This window comes from Camelus dromedarius, chromosome 16 (genome assembly GCF_036321535.1).
Source record: "Camelus dromedarius isolate mCamDro1 chromosome 16, mCamDro1.pat, whole genome shotgun sequence".
Lineage (NCBI taxonomy): Eukaryota > Metazoa > Chordata > Mammalia > Artiodactyla > Camelidae > Camelus > Camelus dromedarius.
The window spans coordinates 43,199,164-43,220,159 of record NC_087451.1 but is presented as its reverse complement, the minus strand read 5'-3'; the positions used below and the strand labels follow the sequence as shown (position 1 = coordinate 43,220,159).

Genomic DNA, 20,996 nt, shown 5'->3' with positions numbered 1-20,996 from the left:
TCCCCACCGCAGGATTTAAAAGTGTGTCTCAGCAGCCCTGGACCAGCTCTCTGCAGGCATTAGCTGCGGGCTTCAAGACAAGCACACATCAGCTGGTGCGTCCGGGCTGGGACAGTGAAAATGTTTAGTGTCATCGGCGACAAATACATGTACAAGGGACCCCAGTAGGCAGGCTGGTGTGTCGGGGGGAAGCCAGGAGCCAAGTCCAACATAGGTGTGTGCACGCATATGTGTGGCTGGTCACATGTGTGCGTCCTCATAAGAAGCGACTTTAGTTTTGGTTTTGTTTTGGTTCCTGGGGTGAATTTTCTGTTGAACATTTTTCCCTCCGGTTAAAAAAAATTTTTTTTTGCATTTTTAACAATTTGAATATCAAAAGTGTAAGAATCCAGCCTTGGAAAGGACTGAGGTGTGCAACAGACGGCAGATGGATCCAATGGCCAGCAGCTGCATGAGGGGCCCCCACCCACCAGCCCCAGTCTGGGGTTGCCTTCGAAATCCCCACTCTGAAGGCAGTGGGGCTTCAGGGCTCCCCCACTACCCGCCAACCCCGTTCTCCTTCCACCAGAAACCAGACTTCCAGACAGCGACATCGACGGCAGCATACCCCGACTTCTCAGCCTCCTGCCTGGCGGCCACCCCACACAGCCTGCCCCGGGAGGAGCGCATCTTCACCGAGCAGCATCCTGCCTTCCCACAGCCCCCCGACTGGCATTTCCCTGTCTCGGGGGCCCGGCGTAGACTCAACCCGGGCCCAGCGGGGGGCTCCAAGGAGATGGGGACCAGCAGCCCCGGCCTGGTGGACGCCACAGGAGGCCCAGGTGAGGACTATGAGGTCCTTGGGAGCACTGCCAATGAGACGGAGAAGAAGTCAACCAGACGGAAAAAGGATAGTTCAGGTAGGTGACTGAGGCATAGCTGCTGGTTCTTTTACTGTGTGCTCTTAGGGAGGTTGCTTGCCCTCTCTGAGCTGGGTGTCCTGACCATGAATGTGGAACAATACAATCTAACCTACTCAAGGTCAGGAGACTAGACCAGTCACCTTTAAGGTTACTTCTACTCAGAATTCTAGGATTCTCTGGTGATGGGGGCTGTGTCTATGTCCCCAGCACTCCTGGGCCCCAGGAAGGATGTACCAGCAACAGAATGAAATGAGAGCTACAAAGATTTGGAGGACATGTGGGATGGAGCCACTGAGTACAGGCTGGCAAAGGCTGGAGAGGGGCTTTCCTGAATCCAGGCTGCCTCTGGGTCATGCTTCTCCCCACCATGCCCCAGCCAGCTCCAAAGGGTCCCAGAGCCTCAGGGCTTGCTCACTCTGGGAGTGTGCTGAAACCAAGACTCGGAGGGCCAGGACCAAGGCTGGGACCCTGGGCAGCTAAGCAGAACCAGGATTCTGTCTCCTGGAAAATAGAGGCAGAGAAGCAGACATAGGGCAGGGATGCGAGAGGCAAGGGCTGAGACTTGGGGCAGACTGCCCATGAGGTATCACCCTGCCCTGCTGGGCTGTGCCCAGGCCAAGGGGGCAACTCAGCATGCTGAGGTCTAGGTGACCCCACCCCAAGAGGCCACCCCTCTGAGAGTCTTCCTGAGGGACTGCCAGCCTTGGGGAGAGTCAGGGAGGCAGGCACAGAGGGCAAGCACTGGACCTCAGAATGCAGGGAAAGCCCAGCTCAGTGCCAGAGCCCCAGAAGCCAGAGGAGGAACTGGCTTGCTTGTTAAGATCCCAGCTAGAGTCCATCTCCTCCTGGTGATGGGGACCTGCTATTTCCTCATCTCCCCATGGTACCTCCCTGGCTTCTCTCATGGCCTGTTCACCTTTTGTCTGGTTCCCTGTCCCCACCTTGCCCAGAACCAGACAGTGTCCTTGCCTCCTACCCCCACCGCCCTACTATGTCCTCCCGATGGCCGCCCTCAGGGTACATTTGTCTGTCTGAACCTATGGAGGACCTTTCATGGGGCTAACCGGGGGCTAGCAGAAAAGGAGGGTACCAACCAACCAACAAGAACTCTCTCTGCTCTGCCTTATAAAACACTCTCAGCATAGCGCAGAGTTCCTGAGCATCTTCTTTGCCAAGCACTGGCAGAGGCCCTGGGGCTGCAGAGACGAATAAGGTGGTCTTGCCCCGAAAGAGCTCAAACTGGAGGAGAGGCCAGCAGAAGCTTGCCTGGGATGTGCTAGGATTGAGGGGGTTCAAGGTGCTACAAGAAACATACAATAGCTCTTTTGAGTCCCACAAGTTTTCGAGTTTGGTGCAGCAGGTCTTTGATTCGATTCTTGACGCGTGGAAAACAGAAGACTGAAAAGTCTGAGGGGAATATGGCTAGAATGGAGTCAAAATAGAGTAACCCACTCATCTCAGTTTACCCAGGACTTTTCTGGTTTTAGCACTGAAAGTTCAGTGTCCCCAGGGACAACTGGTCACCCAAAAGAATGCTCAAACCCCAGACTTCAGACCCCAAATCCTACGCTCTTCAGCAGACTCCAAGCACAATCCTTGTTTTGAAATATTTGGTCTCCATGCTTGAAGAAGCCCCTCAGTGTGCTCACAGTGGATGATAATAATCATATGCCACCTGGGTGCTCAATAGAAGGGCCCTTTAAATCTCTGCTGGTTAAATCCTGAACTATTCCTAGGCCTGGCTGGAGATTTGCCGAGAATGGGGCACTTTCTGCTTCTCCTCTCCAAAGAGCGCTCAGCCACTTGGCTGGAGCCTCTTTGAGCTCTCCTCTCCTCTCCCCTTCCCTCCCCTCTCTCCCCGCCTGCCACTGTAGCTCCTCCATCTCTGCCCACAGCCACCTTGGCTGCATCCAGTGGCTTTCCAGGGAACTGTGAGCCAAGGGCATTGGGAAGGTGTGGGCAAAGCCAAGGGCTGGGCTTAGGCAAAATCATTCCATGTTTCAGCAAGACCCAAACGCACCATCTTTCCTTCTGGTGAGTGGCCCATGGATGGCACTGCTCATGTACCAAGCAGCTGACCACCCAGAGCACGCGGACACCCTCTTCATAGGGGTCAGCCTCTGGTCGGGGCAGATTCCCATTCAGGAGGGGCCCTGGGCTCTCCCTCTAGGTCCCCTCAGGACCAGCAGCAGAAGCAGCAGTCGCACAATGCAGGGCACTGCAAGCTGACTCTCATTCACTCTGGGGTTCCAGACCCACTCTGTTCAGCACTGAAATCTTTATTGCCCAGTTGCTTGCATCTTCCTTTGGAATTTAACCGAAGGGGAAGGAGGCAGGAGAGATCAGCTTTTAAGAGTCTAAAGAAAAGAGAAAGCAATGGGCCAGGCTCACAACCAGCTCCAGGAATCTGGAAGTCAGTTCACAAAAGACAAACCCACAAAGAAACCCCGACCCCACCCTACCCATCCTGAGCCACTGGTTGGATTCTCTAGTTAAAATTTGGACATTCTGCCCATCGTGGAATTTTGGTATTACTTTTGGTATTACTTTTGATTTTTGAAAACACTGCAGTCAAATATTCTTTCTCTTGATTATTGAGGTTTTTGACACCCCTTGTATTTTGCACTCAAGTGCCTCACACACCTCACTCTGGCCCCTGCTGAGCCATTTCTAGAAGGTTAACAGCATTGATCAGAAACGTGTTTTCCGTAGTGCTTCACCATCGAGCAGAGAGGCTGCGGCCTTCAGAATATAGACTCTGACAAACAGCCCTAGGTTTACGGGGACAGTTAGAATTCAATATTTCATATATGCTGTCTTAGAAATTCCTGAGTCTGGAGTTTAAAATGTGGGAACTTCTTGCAAATATTGTTGGTTCTGAAATCCAGTTGCCATCAGCTAGGAGCTTGGAGCTAAGGGATGTGCTGGAGAGGCTGAGAAAGGAGGTGAGTTGTACCTGGTAAATTTGTGTCCCATACTGGCTGGCCTGGTCAGGCAGGGTCCACAACAGAAAGTTACTGGAAGTTCATTTCAAGAAGAACGCCTTCTGCCCTCGCCTCTCCTTCCTCTGCCAGTTCCCCTTGCTCCCCTGTCCCTCAAGGAAACAATCAGGAAACCAGGGCTCCCTGGCCCCTACCCTGAGATCTTCTGTTGATTCACAGCACAAAACTGATTTAGGAGACGGGTGTGATGTTAACTCGCCCCAACCACTCCCGCCCCCGGATCAGGGGGTGTTAAAGACCCCTGCTGGCAGGAACAGCTGCGAGGCCACTGTTGTTTGCCCCCAATCTGTCGTTGCTACCGTTGCCGTCTTTAATTTATGGGAATGAAGGATTTCGCGGTGATTTCCTGACGGGGTTCAAGGGAAGGTCGCATGTGATCAGCCGGGGTAAGGTGAGCACCGGAGCAGTGCCCGGGCTCCATACCGCTGGTCGGCCGAGGCTCTCGCGTACTCACTCTGCCTTCACCGGCCTCGCTTTGTCCCATCCTCCTGCAGCTCCAACTCCTGTGCCTCCCAGGGCTTGTCCTCCCCTGATTTCTCCGCTGCAAGATCTGTCCCTGCCCCTGCCCAGCTTCGAGCACTCTCAGTTTCCCTTGAGGTTGAAAAACCCTTCACAAATTGGCCTCTTCCCCACCTGATTTCCCTCTACAGACCACCCCTCCCACCTCCACCTCCATCACCTTGCCATGAAGCCACACCAGTTTATTTGCCCTGCAAATGCACCCCGGTTTTTCCCCCCACCCCCCATTTGCTCAGTGCTTCCCGTTCTCTCCCCCCAAAATTCTGCCTGTTGAAGGCCTGCTTATTCTAACATCCAGCTTGAAAGCCACCTCCTCCAAGAATCAATCCTTCCTTCCTTTCTAACTCCACGTATACATACAGCTATAGTTTAGAAGTTTCAAACTATAGTATCCTTAGAACCTGTGCTGATTTTATAAATACAACTTAGAACTTTGTGAAGGAGCTCTCCTGAGATTTCTTACCCATTGAACATCTTGTATTTGAAGTCTCCTTTTTTTTTATTGTGGTCAAAAACACGCAATGTAAGATTTACCATCATAACCACTTTTAAGTGTAGAATTCAGTAATGTTAACTACATGCACATTGTTGTGCAATGGATCTGTAGAACTTTTTCATCTTATAAAACAAAAACTCTATACCCATTGGAAAACAACTCCCCTTCATCCTCTCCCCACGAGCCCTAGCAACCGGCATTCTACTTTCTGTTTCTAAGAATTCGACTACTTTAGATTCCTCATATAAGTGGAATCAAGCAGTATCGGTCTTTTTGTGACTGGCTTAGTTCACTTAGCACAATGTCCTCAAGGCTTATCCGTGTTGTAGCATATAATTGGATTTCTTTCTTTTTTCAAGGCTGAGTAATATTTCATTGTATGCTTATACCACATTTTCTTTATCCATTCATCTGTCAATGGACACTTGGGTTGCTTCCACCTCTTGGCTTTTACGAATAATTCTGCAATGAACATGGATATGTAAATATCTCTTCGAGACCCTGCTTTGAATTCTTTTGGATATATACCCCAAACTAGGATTGCTGGATCATATCGTAATTCTATTTTTAATTTTTTGAGGAACCTCCATACTGTTTTCCATAGCAGCTGTACTAGTTTACAGTCCCAACAACAGTGCACAAGAATTCCAATTTCTCTACATCCTTGCCAACACGTGTAATTTTCTGTTTTTTTTTAAATAGTAACCATGCAAATAGGTATGAGGTGATATCTCATTGTGGTTTTGATTTGTATTTCCCTAACAATTGATGATGTTGAGCATCTTTTCATATGCTTATTGGCCATTTGTATATCTTCTTTGGAGAAATGTCTTTTCAAGTCCTTTGCTCATTTTTTAAATTGGATTGTTTGATTTTTGTTGTTGACTTGTAGACGTTCTTTATATATTCTGGATAGTAACCCCTTAGATATATGTTCCACAAATATTTTCTCCCATTCCATAGGTTGCCTTTTTATTCTGTTGATTGTTTCCTTTGCTGCACAGTTTTTGAGTTTGATGTAGTCATATTTGTCTATTTTTACTTTTGTTGATTGTGCTTTTGAATGTTATATCCAAGAAATCATTACCAAAGCCAGTGTCATGAAGCATCCCCCTGCCATGTTTTCTTCTTTCTAGTTTTAGGTCTCATATTTTTTGTTCTTTAATGTATTTTGAGTTAATCTTTACGTGTAGTATTAGGTAAGGATCCAACTTCATTCTTTTGCTTGTGGAGATCCAGTTTTCCTGGCACCCTTTGTTGAAAACTCTCCCTTCTGCACTGTGTAGCCATGCCCCCCCCCCCTTTTTTAATTTGTTTAGTTGGTTTTGAGGTTTTTTGGTGGGGGGAGGTAATTAGATTTACTTATTTATTTTTAGAAGAGATTCCAGGGATTGAACCCAGGACCTTGTGCATGCTAAACATGCTCTCTATTGCTTGAGCTACACCCTCCCCACTGCCTTGGCAACTTTGTTGAAGATCATTTGATTATTTTTGTGAGGGTTTACTTCTGGGCTCTCTATTTTATTCCATTGATCTATGTGTCCATTTTTGTGCCAGTACCATATTGTTGTTTTTTTGTTTTTAACTTACTTTTTTTTTTTTAATATATGGTTCTTTTTCTTTATTTTTTCCTGATTTTTTTAAGTTTTATTTTTATTTTTGGGGGGAGGTAATTAGGTTTTTATTTATTTCTTTATTCCTCTATCGAAGGTAATGGGGATTGAACCCAGGACCTCCTGCATGCTAAGCATGCACTCTACCACTGAGCTATACCCTCCCCCCAGTACCATACTGTTTTGATTACTGTATCTTTGTAATATGTTTTGAAATCAGGAAACATGAGGCCTCCAGCTTCATTTTTCTTTCTCAAGATTGTTTTGGCTATTCAGGGTTCTTTGAGATTCCGTATGAATTTTAGGATGATTTTTTTTTTCTATTTTTGCAAAACATGCCATTGGGATTTTGATAGGGATTGCATTGACCCTGTAGATCACTTTGGGTAGTATGGACATTTTAACAAGATGAAGTCTTTTAATACAGGAACACAGGATGTCTTCCTATTTATTTATGTCTTTAATTTCTTTCAGCAATGTTTTGTAACTTTCAGTGTACAAGTCTTTCTCCTCCTTATTTAAATTTGTTCTTAAGTATTTTATTTTATTTTATTTTATTTTATTTTATTCTTTGTTACTATCATAAATGGGATATCTCCCTTTTGGATTGTTCATTGTTCATGTATAGAAACACAAGGGATGTGTGTGTTGATTCTGTATCCTGCAACCTTGCTGAATTTGTGTATTAGTTCTAAGAGGCTTTTATGGACTCTTTAGGGTTTTCCACATAACGATTATGTCATCTACAACAGAGGTCATTTTAATTCTTCCTTTCCAACTTGGATGCCTTTTATTTCCTTTTCTTGCCTGATTGCTCTGGCTAGGACTGCCAATATTATGTTGAATAGAAGTGGTGAGAGTGGGCATCCTTGCCTGGTTCCTGATCTTAGAGGAAATGATTTCAGTTTTTCACCATTGAGTAGGATGTTAGCTGTGGGCTTTTTATATATGGTCTTTATTACATTGAGGTAATTTCCTTCTATTCCCAGTTGGCTGAGCGTCCAAGTATCCTTTTTGATCTCCCTCCCCACACACATGGAGGATGCCTTGATAACATCTCCATTTTAACAAACCACCGTTGGCCTGTATCCAGAGTTATATATATGCATATAGCTGCATTTTTGCTTAAAATTGAAGTGTCAGGAGAGCTAGAATGCTATCTGACTCACCTGTGCAGTCTCTGTAGCACCTACTGAAACATTTGTGCACAGAAGAAGCACATTCAATATCTGGTCAGTAGGCTCTGTTGTAGTCTGGCACTCACTCATTCATTTTCTCACTTTCTCTCTGAGATTTGCTCTACCACCTGGCATGAGGATTTTCACCATGCGTGATCTGCTTCTGTAAAATGCATCAGGACTTTTACAGACTTACTTGTGAAAAAGGATGCAGAGAGCCAAAATTCAATCATAAAACCAGCCAAGACTCAGAGTGAGTGCTGGGGTCAGAAAGATACATAAACATCCATGTGCAGGCTGGGCTGATTCACAGGAACTCCCCACCAGGTACTGGGGTCCGATCCCAAGTACCACCATGGCTGGGAAGCAAGTGGAACTGCTGTGGCTGAGCAATAAATTGGATCCACCATGGCCAGGCATTTAGGGGGCTCATGGCTGGGCAGCTAGAGGACCCAGTCAGCTGTCACATGGACAAGAGGCTGTGTTCTCCAGTCTAGAGGAAAGGGCACCTTTTTCTAATTTGCAGAGAGGTCTCTATGGGCTTCCATCAGCCTTGCCAAGCACCCCTCATGGCCTTACTCCATCTCACTTCCCAGTGGTAAGCACTTCCTACGGGGAGTTTGGGGACATCTTAGTTTGGTTGGGCTGCCGTAGTAACAAAAAATACCACAAACTGGGTAGCTGAAACAACAGACATCTATTTTCCCACAGTTCTGGAAGTTGGAAATTCAAGATCAAGATGTTGGCAGGTTTGGTTTCTACTGAGGCTTCTCTCTTTGGCTGGCAAACGGCCGCCTTCTTTTCCCTTTTCTTTTTTAAATATTCTTTATTCTGTTTATTTTTTATTTTTATTTTAAAAAATACTTTTTAAAAATTTTTAATGGAGGTAGTGGGAATTGAACCCAGGACCTTGTGCATGATAAGCATGCGCTCTACCACTGAGTTACACACCCATCCCCCAGGCCGCCTTCTTGTCATGTCCTCAACATGGTCTTTCCTCTGTGCATGTCCATCCCTGCTGTCTTTCTGTGTGTACTAATCTCTTCTTATGTCACCTGGGTCACAAGCATGACATTGAATACCCCTCCGGGTGATCTCATCTCCACACCCAACCCTTTCTGAGGGGCAGGACTTGGGACCCCTGAGGCCCCCGGAGCCAGTTTCCCCAGTGCCCGCTCTGCTCACTGAATCCAGCTTCCCTTGTCTCTGGCCACGACTCCTCTCCCAGCCCTCACCCCAACTCCAGCCTTTTTTATTTCATGTTTTCCCTGAATTCCATGGCGGTGGAGCAGTGTGAGCAGTGGGGCCTGGGTCCTGAAGCCTACACTTTCTTTGGTGACAGCCGAGGGTGACATCTGGAATTTATAAACACAAAGCCCAGCACTGCCTATGCCTCCGCCAGCCATTTCAGAAGCTCGCTGTGGCTCCCACCTCTCATTCCACTGCCTCCCCTCCACTTCTCTGCTCCCTTTTTCTGTGGCTCCCCTACTCCATCTCCCCACCCTGTCTAGTCCACTCTCCCCCATCACCGCCCACCCTCACCACCCCACTCACCCGAGACTCTCAGCAAAGACACCAGCCCGCTCCAGGCACTCCCAACTCAGAAAACATACCCTGAATTCCCCATTCCCCCTGCTGGGCTCCTCAAAGAGGCTGGGAGCCCTACCATGTCTCTTCAAGCACCCACAGGAGAGGGAAAGGGCCTGGACACTGAGGTGGCACGGGGCCCAGAGAGAAAGGCAGCCCGGTCCCAGGAAGCCAGGGCGGTCCAGATGCAAACGCCCAGCTGGCCTCTGGACTGGCTCCATCCAGGTCTTGTCTATTTCGAGGGCTCTGACTCCTCCCTCTGAAATTGAAAGCATCCACACTAAGGAGGACATTAAAGGTCTGTGCTGTGAGAGCCCAGGAAGCTACAGACACCATGGTCAGAGGATTTGCTGGGGTCTCACCTACTGACACCATGCCCCAAGTATCCCCTCCCCTTTCCTCGCTGGGGAGTCCCAGAGAGGCAGATGCTAAGACCCAGACCCAGATGCCATCCCCGGACTGAGCACAGCTCCATACTCCTCATCCCCGCAGTGCAGCATGACATGGTGACTATAGCCTGGACTGGTCCCAGGGAACTTTGAGCAAGCCCACATCTCCGGGTCTTAATTTCCTCATCTGTTCAATAGGCTGATGTGTACCTACCTTCCTGACATAACAATTCAGAGGACACAATAGGAAGATAGCCTGATAGTGTGGAAATATCTTCCTGTCAAGGAAACCTGGATTCTCAGCCCAATTCTGCCACTCGCTTGCTGTGTGTCCTTAAGTCTCTTCCCTTCTCTAGGCTCACCTGTAAAATGAAAAGGCCACAGCAGATCATCTCTAAGTCCCCTTCCTGCTCTACTATTCCATGATTCTGTTGTAAAGAGGAAAGCCCAAAATAAGTTTATCTCTGGAGAAAAGAAATCCACTGTCAACTGCAAAGTGCTATTTGAATATGAGGCATGTGGCTGTCTATCTGGTCTTGGCTAGAAATTTATGTTAAATGGCTGAGAGAGTTGGGGAGTAGGAATACAGGGCTCCAAAAAGGCATGTTTCCTAAGGTCGATCTGAACCTCCCCATAGTTCCGATAAAGCTGTCTGCTAACTTTAAGAAGTCCTGCCAAACGTGACAACTATTTATGAAATAATTTACCTTGGATGGTGTAAAAGCTCACAGTGGAAACCACAATCACACACACATCCTGTTTGCGTTTCTCTGGGCACTGCGGACCGTTCCGTCATGGCCCTGCTCCCTCTGAGGGTGTGCGGAGTATGGGGCGGGGCCGGGTGGCTCCTCCTTAACCACAGAAGCAGCCAGCCAAGAGCCAGCCTCCTCCCTCTGCAGTCAGGGAAGAGGTGCGGCTGGCCCTGAGAAAGAATCAAGACCAAGAGGACTGATGTATCTCCTCAGTCTGATCAATTCAAGTTACTCTGCCTGGAAGCCACAGTGGCCAGAGACCCAGATTCACGCACAGAGGTACAAAAGTAGTGGAGAACAGGAAGAGTGAAAAGGCCAGACATATAAAAGGCATCCCTTTCACGCAGTTCTGGTGCCTGCAGAAGCATCCATTGTGCTTCACCTCTGCCTGTGAGTCATCTCTCCAGCACTGTCTCCGGTAGAATCTTTCCTGACGGTTTTTTCAAAAGGAGTCTCAACTGTGTGCCAGGCACTGTGCTAAGTGTTCACACATGTTACCATCTCACTTACCTTCACAGCAGCTTTCTAATCACAGTGCATGCAACTATTCTGTTTTACAAATGAGGAAACTGAAGCTCAGAGAACTTCAGGGACTTGGCCAAGGTCAGAGAGCGCTTTCTTAGGGTCAGCTAAGGCCCAGGCTCTCCAATGGGTCCTCAGAAATCTCTACAAACACAGCTCCCCTCCACGCAGCTCCAGGCTTGGGGAGGTGTGCATGTCAGAAGGAGAGAGAAGTTCCCCTATGTAGCTCCAGTCTTTGGGCTGAGGACATCGAAGGCTGCAGAGGGTCTTGGGACAGAACACACAACACATAGTTTCTCCCATCTGACTGAAGGGAAGAATCTGAGGCCAAGACAAGAATCTGAAATTGGAAGGGACCTCAGATTCAAGGCCAAAGGTTCTCAACAGAAGAGAGAGTAGGGAGAGGAGAGGGCGTCAGGGCTGCGTATTGGAAAAGAACTCTGACACCGGCTCCCCAGGGGAAAGAAGGCCCAGCCCAATCCCATACTTCTACCCACCGGGAAACTGAGGCCCAGAGATGGGAGGGAGGCTCCCAGCAAAGGTATACTCTCCTGGGATCACACCACCCTGGGGGAAGTGTGCATTTGAACTATGCCTGTGAGCCAGCAGAACGGACACTCCCTGGCCAGAAATGGCTGAAAAGTGCTCACAGTTTGTCTTTGTCTTTTCCTATCTTGATGAAAATCTTGTAATTTTTTTATACTGTTGCAGAGCAAAGAGAACCATAACTTCCACTTCTGTTTTAAGAACTAGCTTGCCAGACTCTTGGCCCTTTTGTCATTTCTAACCGTGGTGGAAGTTCTTATCCCTCTGGGAAGCTGATGTGGGACAAGGGTCCTCCCAGTGCCGGATCCCACCCCCTTCAGTGGGTATTGCCCCAAGGTTCCAAAGGGGCTCAGACACTTGGTTCCTAGCTCATCTTGAGGCCTCGGTGCCAAAGTCAGGATGATAAGAGATGAGAGAGGTGAGTGGCTGGGGAAAGATTTGGCCCAGTTGTCAATGGTCAGCTGTCCCCATAGCCAGTCCAAGACTAGCTCCAAAGGGCTCCTCTCCCCATCTTCCCTCTTGTCTCTAGGAAGGATTATGTGCAGGACTCCAGGGGTGGGGGGTGTTCAGGGGGATTCCATCAGGTACCTGTGCACACCTAAGCAGGCCTAGAAGAAGGGGAGGGTGGGTGTGGGCATCAACCCAAGACAGGACCCCCAGGAGCCCTGGAAGTGCAGACAAGCAGAGCTGCCATGGTCCAGGTCCAGCCCCCAGCCAGCTGGATGAGAGATGGAGAACCTGACGCCAGGGTTGATGGCTCTAGTCCGGTAGATGTGGATTTGAATCTCAGTTCTGCTGCCCTAAAGCTGCCCAGCACACTGGGGAAGTTCCTGGGCCCTTCTGAGGCTGCTTCTGTCTCTGTATACTGAGAAGGATTTAGCAAACATTTAGCAAGTACCTCCTATGTGCCAGGTGCAGTAGCAAGTGAGAAAAAGCAGTTACATCCCTGGGGAGAGAGAGCCATTAATCAAATTATCACACAAATCCACATGACCATGCTAAACGGGATAATCATAGTCCCTGCGCCTGCGGGTGCTGTGTGGGGAGGATAAGCAGTGACTGCATCTTAGCCGGTGGAAGCCTCCGAGAAAGGACAGCTGTTACCATCCCAGCCGTCAGGTGGCATCTCAAGGAACTGAAGAATTAGAAGAATACTGTATATTGGTCCAGCGCTTTAAAGACTTAAAAGCATTTCTCACACACAGTAGCTTGTCCAGTCTTCCCAGTAACGCTGGGAGGTAGACTTCTGGACGAGGGGACTGAAACCCAGCGAAGTTAAATGACTTCTTCAGAGGCTCCAGCAAATAGATTCAGGATTTAAACCTCGGGGCAAGTCCTTGGGGTTTGATAGCCCCTCTGCTGTGAAAAGGCAAGGCTGGGAAACACTGAGCCCCGGGACAGGAGCGCATGGGAAACGAGCCGAGTTTCCCGGCCTTCCTCTGGGTGCGTGGGTGGGGATGTGCTCCAGGACGGTCGTCCCTCCACTGCGTGAGCACCTCCCAACCGCACCCGCAGCGGCCAAGGCTGAGGACTCCTGGGGGACCCGGGCCGAGCAGCCCGTCCTTCCCCTCCAGCCCCCGCTCCGCTTCCGGAAGGGTCTGGGCAGGCAGCCCGGCCGGAGAACTCGCCCCCTTCCTTCCCCGCCCCCGGGCGCGCCCGGCAGGCGGCCCACCCGGACCAGGCGCGGGCAGCGGGACATCGGGGCTGCGGGGACCCCCGCGGGCGGCCCCTCCTCCCCCTTTTCGGCTTCCCTGGGGACGCCGGGCTGGGGTCCCCATGGCCGTCCCGCGCGCCTCCCCGCGCCCAAGCCGCCTCTCGGGGCCCTTCTCCTTGGTTCCTGGATGCGTGGCGCTGGGGCAGGGGACAGGCCGCCTGAAATACAAGGGGACTGAGTGGAAAGCTCGAGAAGGAACGCGGCGGGGGTTGGGGGCTGGCTGATATTCCCAATGGGAACACGGGGTGGACGAGGGGTCTCCACATCCCCAATCCACTAGACGATCTGGCTGCTTGGCCGGCTTCTCTGTCTGTAAAACAAGGACAATGAAGTGAAAGCCTTCTAACTTTTAGAGCCCTGCGTGAAAAGTGGTTCCTGGAGCCCTTCCCCGGCCACGTGGCACGCACTGGTAGTGAATTGTGTAGGTGTGTTGGCCTCCTTCCTGCGCCCTTCTCCACCCACCACTACCGCTGAAGTGAAACAGAGCCGCCCCTTACCCTGCTCAGATCACGATACAGTCCCTTCTGCGTGTACTGCCCTTCACAGTTTGGAAACCTTTCCTACATATATTTCATTGGAACTGTGTGTGAGTCAAACTGCCTGAGTTGGATTCCTGCCCCAGCCACTCACTGGCCAGATGAACTGGATGAACTTGGACAACTTGCTTCACTTCTCTGTGCTTAGTTTTCTGGTCTATAAAATGGGGCTCATCCTAGAACTCACCTGGCTGAGTTACTGTGAGGATTAAGTGGCTGATATTTGTAAGGTGCGTGGCCCCTGCATCCCAGTTAGCAGCTATGACTGAGCCCCTGCTGTGTCTAACTCAGAGTCTCCTTCAAAAATGAACTTTCCAGACTTGGCCCCTCTCGGTGTCCAAGGGGCAAAGAAACCTAAAGCAGCAGCACTTCTCAATTTACACATGCACACAACTCCGCTGGGGATCTTTGTAAAAAGCAGATTCTGACTCAGTAAGTCTGGGGATGGGGCATGCAGGGCTGGAGATCTGCAAGTCTGATCTGCTCCCTGGCCACACTACTGTTGCCACCAGAGCGCCCTTTGAGTAGCAAGGTTTTAGAACTGTGGTTTGTAACCTTGACCATGGGTCAGAATCACCTGGAAGGCTTGTGAATACAGATCACTCGGCCTCACCCCCAGAGCTGCTGATTCAGCAGGTATGGGGCGAGGCCCAAGGATTTGCATTTCTAACAAGTTCCTGGGTGATGCTGATGTCGCTGAGGACAGAGAACCTCTGTTTTAGAGCTTCTTGCCCCAGAAGCTTACAGCCACTACTGATATCAAGCCCAGGGTGGCCTGGGTGGTAGAGATCATTATCCAGTCAAGGGTACCTTCTTATGCTTTGGAAACTAAAAACAGTTGGGGGTTGGGAGGGCACTTGAGTTTGGGATCCAAAAAACTTTCCAATTCTCTGAGGGTTAAGAACCTAGAAGGAAAGATAAAGGGACACTGTGGGTTTGTTCTCAGCATCCTTTAAAAATAAGAGAGACAGGGAAAGGCTGTGTCACTGCCTGAGGACAAAAGAAAGGGAACCAAGGTCCCTGCTACCCACGTCTTCCCCGTTTGGGGCCCTCTCTCCCCAGACAACCAGGAGAACCGAGGGAAGCCGGAGGGCGGCAGCAAGGCCCGCAAGGAGCGGACGGCCTTTACCAAGGAGCAGCTGCGGGAGCTGGAGGCCGAGTTCGCTCATCACAACTACCTGACCCGGCTCCGGAGATATGAGATCGCGGTAAACCTGGACCTCTCCGAGCGACAGGTGTGGCCCAGGGGACAGCCCCCACCAACCCCCCACCCCCCAATCCCTCCTTTCCTGTGTTCTTTTATCCCCCTCCCTTTCCCCCACTCCTCCCTGAACCTTCTCCTTTCTCTTCTCCCTGCGCCCAGTCCAGTGGTTCTCGACTGTAGCTGAATCTGAGAATCACCCGCAGAGATTCTAGTAACACTGATGTCTGGACTCCTCCCTGAGAGACTGTTTTCTTTGGACTCAGGGAGGAGGGGGGTGGGGGGTGTCTAGACATCAGAATTCTTCAAAGGTCTCCCAGGTGATTCTCACATGCAGCCGGGTATGGAAACTCTGATCTGGTTATTCCCAAACTTGAGTGTGCAGTGGCATCACCCAGCTCCTTGTTTAAAATGCAGATTCCAGAGCTATGGAGAACGATTTTGCAATAATAATGCTTGGGACTAGGAATCTGCGTTTCTAATAAGTTCTCCGGGTGATTTGGATATGCAGCTGGTTCCTGGGTATACTCTGAGAAAAACTTCCTAGACCTTTCTTTTGGGCTTTCCCTCAGCATTTCATCCATACCTGTGCTCTGACATGGACTAAGATATTATAATTATTATTTTTAATATATTACTTTATATTGATAGCGGCTTTCAGTTGATAAAGTGCTCTGCCAGAGTACTGGATTTAGAATCAGAGGACTTAGATACAAACCCTTCCTCTACCACTTCCTAGCCCTGATATCTCTGTGACATGTCTTCCCCTAACCTCTCTGGGTCTCCATCTGGAAAACAGGGTCTTAACCCTACCCAAAGATTTGCCTGCAGGTAAATGCTGAAGCTCATTTGAGATGTCCAGACCAGAGCTATCTAAGCTGAAAAGTGCTTTATAATTGTGCCTGAGGGTGAGGCTGGTGATTCTCTGCACCCAGATCCTTGAGTGATAGGCACTAGAGAAAGGGGATGTTGCCACAGGAGGGACGGGGCTTGTGCAAGGGGGTGGGGCCAATGTAGACGTTAAAACCCATCTTCTCTCTATCACACTTTCTTTATTCTGGAGACACAAGACCCAGCTCTGGGCAGATAGGTGGGTCCTCCCTTTGGTCTCAATTCCTGGAGCCTTTGGAGGAGTGGGGTCCCTGGAGCTGCACCCTGGCTAGCTTGAGCAGGTGCTCTCACCTTCCCGGAAGTGACCCGGCTCCTTTGCTTCCTTTATCAGGTCAAAGTGTGGTTCCAGAACCGAAGGATGAAGTGGAAGCGTGTGAAGGGGGGTCAGCCCATCTCCCCCCATGGGCAGGACCTCGAGGATGGTGACTCTGCAGCCTCTCCAAGTTCAGAGTGAGATTCTCCAGGGAGGGAAAAAAAGAAAGAAAGACTGAGATCTGAGCCCCCTACCAACTACCCCCACTTCAAACCCACCTTCACCTTTTCCCACCCACCCAGGGCAGCCCCTTGCATCTTGCAGGGACTCTCGGATAGGAAGCTGCCTTGAAGTCTCCCAGAAAGTTCTGGCCAGCATCTCTGTCCTAGCAGCCCCTTCCCACAATTCTCATGGAGTCATACAGTGGCCAGACAGGACCAGAGTGAATCCGGGGAACAGCTCCAGGGACGCTGTTTCTCAGGTCTTTTAGCTGCCACCCAAGCCTCCTCTCACCACCTTCCTCCAACACCAGCCAGGCCTCCCCAAGTCTGGACACCTGTCCTTCTGGGAGAGGAGCCTTCGGCCCAGCTGGTGACTCATGAATGCAGATGCCCACAGAGAAAGGAAATCACTAAGACACACACGCCCCCTAGACCACCCTCCCTTTCTGGGCTCTATATCTGAGGCTTTGGGGGCCCTCAGTTGTCCCAAAACCTCGGGGCAAATCAGTGTGAGGAAGTTTAAGGACAGAAACTTAGCTGCTGCAAATCAGAAGCCATCCCTGTCTCCAAATGTATTGGCTAAGTGGACAAGTTCACGAGCACTGGCTGAAAAAGTCAGTTGTCCCCACAAAGGCCTGTCCATGCCAGCTTGACCGGGTGGGTGAGAATGGACCCAGCACAGCACCTATTTCTTCAAAATTAATTTAAGGATACAACTGGGACTGCTGAGCAGGGCACCAGGGCAACGGAGAAGCTATCACATTTAAATCCACAATTTCTGGATTGAAAACCTATCCAGTTGCTCACATATTGAGGCGAGGGCCCAGGAATGTGGAACTCTGGCCTGGAAGGTTCTCCAGCTACAGTGTCCTGTGCTTTCAAAGAACTCTGGCTGCAATTAGGGACCCAAAAATTTCCTCTTTCTCCGTGGGATGCATCTGAGCTCCTCCTGTGTGTTCCACAAATGCTGTTATTATGGGACGAGCTGCCATGTTTATGTGTGTGGACTGCCCAGATCCTCTTGGGTGACACTCCAGGACTGTTAGCCAGACAACCTTAGGAGACTGAAGCCTTGAGGGAGACCCCCTGCCTGCCTCAGCCTCTGTCCCCCAGTACCAGCTGGTGTCCCAGAGGGAGGTCAGCAAGAGTTTGGAGCTCTTGTATGTAGATGTAATCATTCATGTGTAAAAAGAACCCCACCTCCCCATCCCAGAAGGACAACCACTCTGGAAAATGATTGCCAAATGAGATGGCTGGTGAGAGCATGTGTAATTTTTTCTAAAGCATACTTCATCTGTTTTCCTTAGATTACATCAAGTTAACTGTGTAAGGTCAATTCACTTAGTAAGAAAACTCTGGGAGAAATAAAATCAATAAAAAAGCAACGTTCCCAGGTCTTTTTCCAGGCAGAGCTAAGAACCACAGCTCTGTGTACAATCCTCTGATGCCTGTGTAATGATCAGCCAGACAAGGTCTAGAGGCAACAAAAAAAGGGAAGAAATCCTCTAGACCAAGCTATCCCTTGGTTCTTCAAAAGATAGGGGTGCAAATGTAATTGATGTAAAAAAAAAAAACTTGTCTTCCTTGCAATCTCATTGTCTTCATTTCTTGCTGTAAATTTTTAGCTTTTAGTTTCCCTAACGTATGGCTAATCAAATAGTCAAAATTCTGTAAACAGCAAACGAAAACTGAAGTCTTTTGTTAATAAAGGAATCTTGACCATAAACTAACCATTCCTAAGTTTTAAACTCAAAGTTTGAAGGTTTTTGTTTGTCAGGGTACAGCCATATATACTGACAACCATAAAAACAACGTAAGAAGAAAAGTCCTCAATTCTGTGTCTTTTTAATGAAAAAACATTTGTCTCCCCCGGATGTCAGCAATGGACAAAATAGAACTGGCTAAGAGAGAAGGGAGCTGGGAGAAGAGACCTGGCCAGGATTTGGCTTTGAGACAGTCTGGGCGCGGCGTGGGCAGTGAGCAGAAATGACACCATCGGGGGCGGGCAGAGGAAAGCAGACCCACCAAAATCAAGATGCCAGAGGGAAGATTCAGGTTCAAAGCCAAGCGAAACAGACACCCTCAGGCACTCCAACTCTCCCTCCTAACTCAGTTCCTGTAGCTTCAGAGGACATCAATCTCTCCGGGCTTTCCTTGCCTGTCTAGACTGTTCCTTCTTTGTCTGCCATGGAGACTCAATACCCCTTTCTCCAAGCTTTTGCCCCCACTGCAGCTTCCCAAGATCTCCTCTTTCCGCCCACCGCCCTTTCCCCCTCCTCTTGCTCTCCCCAGATAATCCCAACTGCCCACATGTTTTTTTTTACTCTGGTGAAATACACCTGGCATAAAATTTTAACCATTGTCAAGTGTACAGTTCTGTGGTTTTAAGTACTTTTCACACTGCTGTGCAACCATGGCCACTAGGACTTCATCTTCCGAAACTGTGCACATTAAATAATAACCCCGCCCTGTCCCTCCTTCCTTCCATCCACCTACATGTATACAGTGTGTACTCCGTGTTGGGCACTGTTCTAAGTGCTTTCCACCTACAAGCTAAATTAATTCTCTGAACAATCCTGAGAGGTAGCACTACTATTTCTGTCTTACAGATACAGTAGCCAAAGCAGAGAGAAGTTGAGTAAAACCCCCAAGTTTAATAGCCTGTTAGTGGTTGTCTTAGTTCATGTGGTTGGACCCGATCATTTTCTTCCCTCTCCGCTAGGCGAATACAGCTCCCTGACCATTAACATATGCTGTACCCACAGCGGAAAGAGTATATGTCCCCATATCAATGACTTCAGGCTTATCCGTGTGACTGACCTGCTTTGGCCAATAGAATGTGAGCAGGAGTGCCCGGTGCCTGGTTTCTGCAGAAGTGTTAGAGTCATGTCATGGCTCTGTCATTGCTCTTTTCCATCTGCACGAGGCTGCAATGGAGGTTCAGTCATCAGCTTGGGTTCCAGAATGGAAAAGACTTGGAGCAAAGCCACAGCCAGCCCACAACCTTCATCTATATCAGTAAGGATATGAAAGTTTGCTGTTGTAAGCCACTGGGATTTGAGGGTCATTCGTAACTGCTTCATCACCTCGTGAAAACTGACCACTCCAGTGATGACACTGGAATCTGCATCCCGGCTTTCTGCACCAGACCAACATTCCCCTACTCCTGATCTGGGAGCTTAAAGTCTCACGTTCTGCTACTACCCTTTGCAGTAGTCACCTAGATGACTGCAGGCACCTTAAGCTCAAAATATCAGAAGGGGAAACCTCCATTCCCCAGATTAGGCTGGCTTCTCTGCCTGCATTCGAAATCATCTATTATAATTGGTGACACCACAACCTACCCATTCACTCATACCAGAAACCTGGGACACATTCTCAACATGAACCTCTTTGCAGAACCAATCAAAGACCTGGGCTGGTTCATTTCACTCCACATGGAGATATCTCTCAAACCCACTACATGCTTTGCCTTCCAACTGCCATTGTCTTTGTTCAGGCTGTCAACATCTTGCACTTGAATTAGAGTTTCTAATAGCTCTCAAAGTTCATCCCCTAGAGCAACGACATACACAAAAATTCAACCTTAAAAAAAGTCACCCCTGATTTAAAACCTATCATTGGCTTCCCATCATCTACAAAATCAAGTTCAAAATTCTTTATAAGCCTCCAGGTTCCCCATGCCCTGGCCCCTGCCTGCCTCTACAACCGCGTCATACCACCCCTGCCACAAACCCCGTCTTCGAGCAATCCAGCAATCCCAAGCCACTTGCCCTTCCGTATTCACAACACCATTTGATTTCTTGCCCACATTCCCTTGCTCATTCTCTTCTGTCTGAAACACTCTCCCAGACCTGTACCCCCCCACCACCACCACCACCACACACACAGCAAGGACTTAGACATTCTAAAGGGACAACTTGAAAGACACACAGAGGAAGTTTTAACAGGTCAGTGTGGCCCAGTTTTCAACAGGAGGTCGATGCCTGACATCAAGCAATAACATTATTTAATTTCTAAAATCATAGAAAAAAATCTCTTTCAATATGAGAGTTTTAATTTCTCCAATAATAGTCAGTATGTCCACTGAGGAGAGTCTGATCATGAGATTAAAGATGCACATACACATCAATCAAATTTTTCTAGTTTCTTTTGAACACTCCTTGACTCCTCCCACTCTTCAGCACTGCTGTTTGATGGACCAGTGCTGGGTGAACAGTAGTTGGGACCAGTTTCTCCTTAAGTTGGCACAATCCTCTGCTTTTTCTCGGGTACAAAGCTGTATGAGGGAAGCAAGGCCACCCACTGGTAACTCCCTGATGGGAACCAGTGACTATGATCAGAGATGATAGTTCGGTAGGAATGCAAACAACCAAGAATTCCCAGAGTGTAACTTTTCAAAAATGGGTTTCTCCATCCTTGAGAGAGCATCAAGGACAAGCAAGTGTGTGGCTGCCCTTTGGAGAGAAGCAGAGAGAGGGAAGAGAGATGAAGCGAGTAAAGAATCCATTTCCAAATGAAAGGGCCTGGGAGGGCTCAGGGCTTCAGAAATCTACCCACCTGCCTGGGCCAAACCCTGTGATGGGTGCATTTGTGACAGCTCTTCTATTCAAAGAGGAGGACCAATGTCTCTATCCACTCTTTCCTGTCTGGATCCCCAACATGCCATAGCTT

At 49.0% G+C, this 20,996-nt stretch overlaps 1 protein-coding gene across 2 annotated transcripts; it reads left to right on the top strand.

Moving 5' to 3' along the window:
* The first annotated feature begins 319 nt into the window (after nt 1-319).
* MEOX1 (mesenchyme homeobox 1) lies at nt 320-17,919 on the top strand. 2 transcript variants are annotated; one of them, XM_010994123.3, is made up of 3 exons: nt 320-899; nt 14,819-14,991; nt 16,180-17,919. In XM_010994123.3, the coding sequence occupies exons 1-3, from the start codon at nt 428-430 to the stop codon at nt 16,300-16,302; spliced, it is 768 nt and encodes a 255-aa protein (XP_010992425.1). In that variant the 5' UTR covers nt 320-427; the 3' UTR covers nt 16,303-17,919. The 2 variants fall into 2 exon arrangements, with proteins under 2 accessions (XP_010992425.1, XP_064351828.1); XM_064495758.1 differs by lacking the exon at nt 14,819-14,991.
* The last annotated feature ends 3,077 nt before the right edge of the window (nt 17,920-20,996 follow it).